The following is a 9,342-nucleotide window of genomic DNA, read 5'->3' as shown; positions in this document are numbered from 1 at the left end:
ACATCTTCATGCTTTTCATCTACCTTTAGGACTAATTATTTACCTTGATGTCATTCTCATTATTTTACATCAGCTTGAATATTTATAGTATTTACAACTATATTTAATATTTATTCCTTAAAATACATAATTTATTGATTTTTAATTGAAGCATAGTTGTAATATTTTTCCAAATTAGGTGTCTCACATAGGTTTAATAATATTTATTTCCATTTATTGGTATCTTCTTTAATTTCTCTCATGAGTGTTTTGTACGTTTCAGGATATAGGTCTTTCACTTCCTCGGTTAGGTTTAATCCTAGGTATTTACTCCTTTTGATTCAATCGTGAATGGAATTGTTCCCTTGATTTCTCTTTCTGCTAGTTCATTGTTAGTATACAGGAATACAACAGATTTCTGTATATTAATTTTGTATCCTGCAACTTTTCTGAATTCAGTTATTAGTTCTAGTAGCTTTGGGGTGAATTCTTTAGGGTTTTCTACATAAAATATGTCATCTGCAAACAGTGACAGTTTCACTTCTTCCTTACCAATCTGGATGCCTTTTCTTTCTTTGTGTTGTCTGATTGCCATGGCCAGGACCTCCAGAACTACGTTGAATAAAAGTGGGGAGAGTGGGCATCCTTGTCTTGTTCCCGATCTTAAAGGATAAAATTTCAGCTTCTTGCTGTTAAGTGTCGTGTTGGCTGTGGGTTTGTCATATATGGCCTTTTTATGTGGAGGTCCTTGCCCTCTATACCTATTTTGTGGGAAGTTTTTATCATGAATGAATGTTGAATTTTGTTGAATACTTTTTCAGCATCTATGGAGATTATCATGTGGTTTTTGTCCTGTCTTTTTTAGATTTGAAGTACAATGTTAATAGATTTTCGAATATCGTACCATCTTGCATCCCTGAAATAAATCTGACTTGATTGTGATGGATGATCTTTCTGATGTATTTTTAATTCAATTTGCTAATATTCTGCTGAATATTTTTGCATCTATGTTCATCAGGGAAATTGGCCTGTAATTTTCTTTTTTTGTGGTGTCTGTGCCTGATTTTGGTATTAGAGTGATTCTGGCCTCCTGGAATGAGTTTGGAAGTATTCCCTCCTTGTCTTCTTTCTGGAAAACTTTAAAGAGGATGGGTGTTGGGTCTTCACTAAATGTTCAGTAAAACTCAGCAGTGAAGCCATCTGGTCCAGGTGTTTTGTTCTTAGGTAGTTTTTTGATTACCAATTCAATTTTGTTGGTGGTAATTGGTGTGTTCAGATTTTCTGTTTCTTCCTGGGTCAGCCTTGGAAGGTTGTATTTTTCTGGAAAGTTGGCCATTTCTTGTAGGGTATCCAATTTGTTTGCATACAATTTTTCAGAGTATTCTCTAATAATTCTTTGTATTTCTGTGGTGTCTGTAGTGATTTTCCTTTCTCATTTATGATTCTGCTTATGTGTGTAGACTCTTTTTTTTCCTTGAGACCTCTGGCTAGGGGTTACCTATTTTCTTTATTTTCTCAAAAAACCAGCTAGTGCATTCATTAATTCTTTTTACTGATTTATTCTTCTCGATATTATTTATTTCTGCAGTAATCTTTTTATGTCCCTAGTTCTACCGACATGGGACTCGTTTGTTCTTCTTTTACTCTTTACATGAATTGTGATTTTAGATTGCTCATATGGGATTGTTCTTCCTTCCTGAGGGAGGCCTGTACTGCAATATACTTTCCTCAACACAGCATTCGGTGCATCCCGCAGATTCTGCAGTGTTGAGTTACTGTTGTCGTTTGTCTCCATGTATTGCTTCATCTCTGTTTTTATTTGGTCATTGATGCAGTGATTATATAGGAGCATGTTGTTAAGCCTCCATGTGTTTGTGGGCTTTTTTGTTTTATTTGTGTAATTTGTTTCTAGTTTCATACCTTTGTGTTCTGAAAAGATGGTTGGTACAAATTCAATCTCTTTGAATTTACTGAGGCTCTTTTTTGTGGCCTAGTATATGATCTATTCTTGAAAATGTTCCACATGCACTTGACAAGAATGTGTATTGTGCTGATTTTTTGGTGGAGTGTCCTGTAGATGTCTGTTAGGTCCATCTGTTCTAATGTGCTGTTCGGTGCCTCTGTCTCCTTACTTATTTTCTGTCTGGTTGATCTGTCCTTTGGAGTGAGTGGTGTGATCAACTCTCCTAAAATGAATGCATTGCATTCTATTTCCCCCTTTAATTCTGTTAGTATTTGTTTCACATATGTAGGTGCTCCTGTTTTGGGTGCATGGATGTTCATGATGGTTATATCCTCCTGTTGGACTGACCCCTTTGTCATTGTGTAATGTCCTTCTTTTCATCTTGTTCCTTTCTTTGTTTTCAAGTCTATTTTTTCTGATACAAGAACAGCAACCACTGATTTTTGTCTCCTATTTGTTGTATGAAATATATTCTGACATCCCTTCACTTTCACTCTGTGTATGTTTTGGGGTTTGAAGTGAGTCTGTTGTAGGCAGAATATAGACTGGGTCTTCTTTTTTCTCCATTCAGTGACTCTATGTCTTTTCATTGGTGATTCAGACCATTTACATTTAAACTGATTATCAATAGGTATGTAGTTATTGCCATTGCAGGCTTCAGATCCATGGTTACAAAAGGGTCAAGGGTAACTTCCTTACTATCCAACAGTCTAATTTAGCTCACTTACTGTGCTTCTGCAAACACACTCTAAAGGTTCTTGTTTTCTGTCCTTTTTCTTTCTCCTCCATTCTTTATATATTAGGTGTCATATTCTGTACTCTTTCTTTATTCCTTGACTGACTTTGGGGTGGTTGATTTCATTTTGCATCTGCTTACATTTTAATTGTTCTAGTTTCTTTACTATGGATTTCTTCTTCAAGTAATAACAATTTAGCCTTAGGAAGACTTGCATCTATAGCAGTCCCTGTAAAATACACTGTAGTGGGAGGAAAATTTTCTCAGCTGTTGCTTATCTGGATACTGTTTAATCCCTCCTTCAAATGTAAATGATAATCTTGGCAGATGGAGTATTCTTGGTTCAAAGCCCTTCTGCTTCATTGCATTAAATACATCATGCCACTCCCTTCTGGCCTGTAAGGTTGGTTTTGAGAAGTCTGATTATAGCCTGATGGGTTTATATATTATCTTTTTTCTCTGACTGCTTTTAGTACTCTATCATTATCCTTGATCTTTGCCATTTTAATTACTTTATGTCTTATTGTTGTCCTCATTGGGTCCCTTGTGTTGAGACATCTGTGCACCTCCATGGCGGAAGAGGCAATCTCCTTCCCCAGATTGGGTAACTTCTCAGCAGTCACCTCCTCAAAGACACTTTCTATACATTTTTAGTCTCTCTTCTTCTTTTGGTATCCCCATAATGCAAATATTGTTCCATTCGGTTTAGTCACACAGTTCTCTCAATATCATTTCATTCCCAAAGATCCTTTGTTCTCTCCGTGCCTCAGCTTCTTTGTATTCCTATTCTCTGATTTCTAGTTCATTTACTGTCTCCTTTACTTCATCTAATCTGCTTTTAAATCCTTCAATTGTATGTTTAATTTCAGATAGTGTATTCCTGAATGTTTGTATCTCATTCCTGAATTCCTCCCAGATTTCTTGAATATTTCTCTGTAGCTCCATGAGCATGTTTATGATTTTTCTTTGAAGTCTGTTCCAGGAAGATTGATGAGTTCAGTTTCACTAGGCCCTCTTTCTGGTGTCTGTGGTATTTTGGTTTGAACCAGGTTCCTTGGGCGTTTCATATTTGTAGGTGGCGCCCTCTAGTGCCCAGCATCTCTACTCTCTGGAGCTGCTCAACTTCTGGAGCATTGGCAGGGATGTCAGGCAAGCAGTGCTGGTGCCTATTGGGAAGATAGCAGTCTTTCCAGCTTCCCAGCTGGAGTGCATGTCTCCACTGCCAGGGCCAGTCGGTTGAGCAGGTAGAAATCTCTATGCTTTGCAATTGTAGTTGCCGTAAGTGGGGCCACTCTCTGCCTGGCCTTGTGCAGTAGTTGGGACAGTCAGTTTGAGAACAGGTACTGGCTAGGAGGAAGGCACTGCAGGATGTGTATCACAGTGGGGGGCCTCAGAGCTGCATAGTTACCCAGGAGAATGGAGCACCTAAAGCTCCTGAATGTTCCCAACCTGCTGAGCAGTGTGTGCCTGTGAAATTTTCTCCACCTGTCCTTTCTCTTGAGCAGGAAGCTCAGTCAAATCCTTGCCCCTTTGTAGCCATCTCACTGTTAGGGAGTCTCTAAGACTGCCCACCTTCCTTTGGTCCCAGAATAGCTGGATGTGGATCCCTGTTTTCCACAAGCTGCTAGAATCTCAGTCTCTCCAAGTATTCTGCCTGTCTCAGCTTTCCAACCACACTGATCTCCAGAGCACCATGTAATGTACCTTCATGCTCCCAGAGCACGTCTCCAGGGCTGGGTGTTCAGCAGTCCTAGGCCTCCAACCCCTCCCTACTCTGTTTCTCATCCTCCCTTCGTTGAGCTGGTGTTGGGAAGGGTTTTTGTGTCTCTGGATCATGGCTTTGGTATGTTACCCTTTTCCTTCAGTTACATGGCTTCCCCCAGAGTAGACAGTTGCCATAGCCTACTTTCCTGTTGCTCTTTCAGGATTTGATGTATTTGCTGTATTTTCATATTGTATGTGGTTTTGGGGGGAGGTTTCTGTCCCACTTCTCATGCCAACATCTTTAATCCCTCCTGCCTATTCCTAGGTATTTTTACTTTTTCATGCATTTGTAAATGGTATTTTTCCCTAATTTCTCTTACTGACATTTCATTATTAGTATATAGAAATGCAACATTTAGTACACAGAAATGTGCTTCGGTTTTGTTTCCTGAACTTTTACTGAATTCATTTCTTAATTTAAATTATATTTTTTTTGTGGAGTTTTAGTTTTCTAACTGTAGTATGTCATCTTCAAACAGTGACAATTTTACTTCCCCCATACCAATTTGCATGTCTTTTATTTCTTTTTTCTTGTCTGAGTGCTGTGGCTGGGATTTCCAGGAGTATGTTGAGTGACAGTGGTGGGACTGGGCATCTTAGTCTGGCTCAGCTCCTGACCACTGATTGTGGTGTTAGTGGTGAGTTTGCCATGTGTGGGCCTCAGTCTGCTGAGCTACATTTCCTTTATACGCTCTTTGGTGACAGCTTTCATGGGTGAATGTTGCATTTTGTCAAATGCTTTTTCTGCATCTGTTGAGATGAACATGTGGTATTCACCCTTTCTTCTGTTAATGAGGTGTATCACATTCATGGATTTGCAGATATTGAGCCATCCTGGCATCCATTATATAAATCCTACTTGGCTGTGTGCAATGATCCTTTAGTGCCTTTTTAAATTTGGTTCACTTATATTTTTCTTGATATTTTCTGGGTGTACATTCTTATGGATATTGGCCTTTAATTTTCTCTTATGTAGTGTCTTGGTTAGTTTAAGTGATTCCAAAAATACTGGGTTCAAAATGAATTTGGAATCATTACTTCCTGTTATTATTTGCAATATTTTGAGAATGTTAGAGTAAGATACAAATTTTAATGGATAATTTCTGCACGCAACCCTGCTAGACAGTAGTATCATAACTCCACACACTTTGGGAACACCCTTGTCTTCCCTGAAGAATCATTTATCAGAAGGACATTTTGTTGCACCTATTTTCTCCACAGATTTTCTTCTCCTGGAGAATGATGATTATAACTAGGAACAATGATGAATCTGTTAAAAGATACAGAGGTGATGTCTTTACAGGGGAGAACCCTGCCGCAGTTAACTCCATGAGTTCAGAAGGCAGTGGAGAACAGTGGGGGAGTCATGGTGCAGAACGGCTGCTGTGCTCCTTCTGGATGTTCCAATGGATCAGAGCTTTCACTCCAGCCACACAGCTAAACGTAGGGAAATATGATGGACCGAAACAGTGTACGCTGAGTAGAAAAGGTTTGAGGGCATGAACAGAATAGTGTTAACAATGGTACCATGGGAATCTGATGTCCAGGTTCCCTGCACTGGCTGGCTCAGTCTGCCCCACCCGCTGTGACAGCGTCACCGTGCCTGAAGCACTGCCCTCAAGGGCCTCAATTTAATGACAAACTACAGAATGGAGAAAGAATTTGTGAATCTTATATTGACAGGGACCAATATATGTAGTAAATTAAAAAATAAAACCATAAATGAGCAACAGCACCCCTATATAAAAATGAGCAATGAGCATGAATAGCCATTTCTCCAAAAGTATACAAATTGCCCATAAGTGTACAGAAATGCACTCAACATCATTAGACATTGGGAAAATAGAAATGAAAACCACAAGTTTAAACTACTGCACACCTGGTTTATTGGCTATAATCCAACATGGAAAATAAGTTTGGAAAGAGTGTGAAGAAACTGGCACCTTTATACATTACTAGTGGGAATCTGAAATGATGTAGGAACTTTGCAAAAACAGTTTGGTGATTTCTATACGCATAGAAGTATGTTATGACATATTAATTTCTCTCCTAGGTATGTGTCCTGAAGAATTCAAAACAGTGACTTACCAAATAATTCTACACCAGTGTTCTAACGGTGTTATTTTCAATAGTCTAATGGTGAAAACCACCCAAGTATTCATGCACAGATGAACATGTAAAGAAAATAACGTATAGATGGATAAAATGAAACTGGTTTCAATCATAAAATGAACAAAGTTTCATGTGTGCTATAAACTGGAGTCCACTGAAAACATTTTGCTTACTGAGATAATGCAGACACAGAAGGGCAAACACTGTATGACTCTGCTTATGTGAAGTACCAGGTCAGGCACATGCAAGACAGACAAATGAGCAGAGGGACAGCGGAGAGCAAAGACAAATGGGACGCATTCTTTAATGGGTCTGCAGTTGCTTGAGATGATGAAAATTCCTGGGTACACACAGTGGTGATGGTCACAGACATTGTGAATGTATTTCATGCCAATGATGCGCACTTAGAAATGGTTAAGTCATGAATATGATACTCTGCACATTCAAAAACAAGAACAAATGATAAGAATGGTTACATGGTAAATGTTTATTAAGTGTAATATCAGGGATGGTACAGAAGCTGACATGTATGTATTTAAAATTTCAAGAATGATTTCTAACAATTTAAGAGCAAAGCCTGGGAGTTCTGGGGTCCCTAAGGACCAGCAGGAAGGGGCTCACAGTGGGGAAACACAAAGCCAAAACATTACATGTCTGTATCAGCCAGAGCTGAAGGTCTAGAAACACAGTGATGTAAACAATAAAAATGAAATTCATTGTGTAGAAGACGACGAAGGTGACCACCAGCATCAGGATGGTGTGGGCGGCTCTGGTCTCTGGGGAGCAGCTGTGGGGGCTCTTGGGGGTGTGAATATGCTGCACCCTCTGGTGATGTCTGCGAAGGAGACCCACCATGGAGCTGCTGGCCCAGACCATGAGGCCAATAAACACGGCATCTGGACAAGACCACAAGATAACACCACCTGCCCTGGGACTCGAGGATGAGCAGAACCACCTGCCTTGCATGTCAGTATAATTTCCTGTGTTCTGTGCACCAGTGACATTCACAGGAGTATAGATATTTGTTAAGGCAGCAAACACCCAGCAGACACAGCAGGAAGGACCAGTGACCTTGGGGGTTTTCCTGAGCATCATCCACTCGACTCTCCCAGGGACGAGTGTGAAGAACTGGCAGGTGCTCAGGACACATGTGCAGCACAGGGTGGAGCTGCGAGCCACTCTCTGTGTATAATATACAACTTTACACCCAAGACTGGACAGGGGGTTGGTCAATAGAAAAGCCGCCATTGTGTGGGGAATCCCAGAGGAGAGAAGAACCAAGAGGTTGGCCAAGGCCATGTGGGTGAGAACCACGTGTGTGGGTCTCTGCTTGTGGCCACGTAACATGGGGGAGACATTATGGAAGAAGAGGGTGACATTGGCCAGCGTCCCAAATCCAATCTGTAACAGAAAGGTGGATTTCAGAGCCACTTCCCGTGTAGTTCGTAGAGCATCTTTCTCAAAAAGCATGGAGAGGGCTGCAGGGAGGCCTGGAGACAAAGGGGGCTGTGCTGGTGGTAACATCAGCAGCCTTCTTACATAACCAGCATTGGGAAGGATCCTGTCCCTTTCTTCTCCTGCAAACGGAGGCACTTTGTCCTCTGTAGAGATGGCTTTACCTGGAGGACATACACCTGATGCCAGTTACTATTCACAACATTATCATTTTGTATTTATTTCACTTTCTGCTCTGCCTGTCCAGAATGTACAGTCCTTGAAATGAGGAACCGTCTGTGGTGTTCCACATGCTGTTGTCCAATAGGTGCCCATAGCCTGTCCCGAGTGTGACTGTGCCCCAAGGGACAAGGGCACGCGCTGCTCCCCTGACAGACCCTGGTCACCTGCCTATTATACGGCTGGCTCACCTACAACCATGAAGTGGAGAGTTCAGAAACATTGCTGAGATTGTAATTTTATCAAACTAATTTTCTTATACACTTTAGAGCAATAATCCATAGAATTATTTGAGAAATTACCCATCAAAAGTGAAGGAGGAGTAAAGGCTCAAAGTAAGATACAAAACAAGTCACAAAATCAGTAGCAGTTTCTGATTTCTGGCATTTTGTGTGATGTGCTTAGAAGTCAACTCTCCATTCTAACAATAGTTTCACAGCAAAAAATCTGAAAATGCTTGAATCCGTAAGAGAGTTGAGGACCCCGGGGGACATCACTGCCTTGGTGCTGGGAGGTGGGGAAGTGAATAGTGACCATCAAGTCTTCCTGGATCAGAGACCCTGAGAGAAGAGAAGCACCAGAGCTGTGCTGGGGGGTAGGGAAGCCCACCCTGTAATCCACAAAGGGCTGGGGGCTCAGTGTGCAAAGGCTGATACCCAGATTTCCCAGGCACACCAAGTAATGAGGGGCCACCTCAGTTTTGTGAGTTTCACCTCCAGGAGCTGCACCAGTTCGCTCAGTAAATATCAGAGACATTCCCCTTGTGCATTTGGCACAGGCGGCGTGAAACCACTGTTAAAAAATGGGAGAGCACTTAGTTCTCAATAACTCATGCTCCCAGGACACTCCTGCCTGAGGCCTAACCTGCTGGGGTGTGATCAGAGCCCACTGCCCTGGGGAAGGGGACACCCAGGCCCAGCCCCTGTAGCCATCCTGTCCTGCCTACAGGGGACAAGGCTGAGAGGTGCCTGTGCAGTTCACAGCCGGGTGCACATGCTCCCCAGTCAGTGAGGCCTCATCCTAGCAGTGCAGGTGGTACTTTCCACTAACACATCCCACTCACCCAAAAGGATGATTACAGCAGTACCTTGACCCTTCATATCACAGACACCAT

The 9,342-nt window shown here is 41.4% G+C and overlaps 1 protein-coding gene across 1 annotated transcript; it reads right to left on the bottom strand.

Moving 5' to 3' along the window:
* Positions 1–7,117: 7,117 nt before the first annotated feature.
* On the bottom strand, positions 7,118–8,024 carry LOC118973778 (vomeronasal type-1 receptor 4-like). The gene has a single exon (XM_037025654.1). It carries the CDS (start codon positions 8,022–8,024, stop codon positions 7,119–7,121), a length of 906 nt encoding a protein of 301 aa, XP_036881549.1. The 3' UTR covers position 7,118.
* Between the last annotated feature and the right edge of the window lie 1,318 nt (positions 8,025–9,342).

Source organism: Manis javanica, chromosome 17, assembly GCF_040802235.1.
Source record: "Manis javanica isolate MJ-LG chromosome 17, MJ_LKY, whole genome shotgun sequence".
NCBI classification, from domain to species: domain Eukaryota; kingdom Metazoa; phylum Chordata; class Mammalia; order Pholidota; family Manidae; genus Manis; species Manis javanica.
This window is presented reverse-complemented; position numbering and strand designations above follow the sequence as displayed.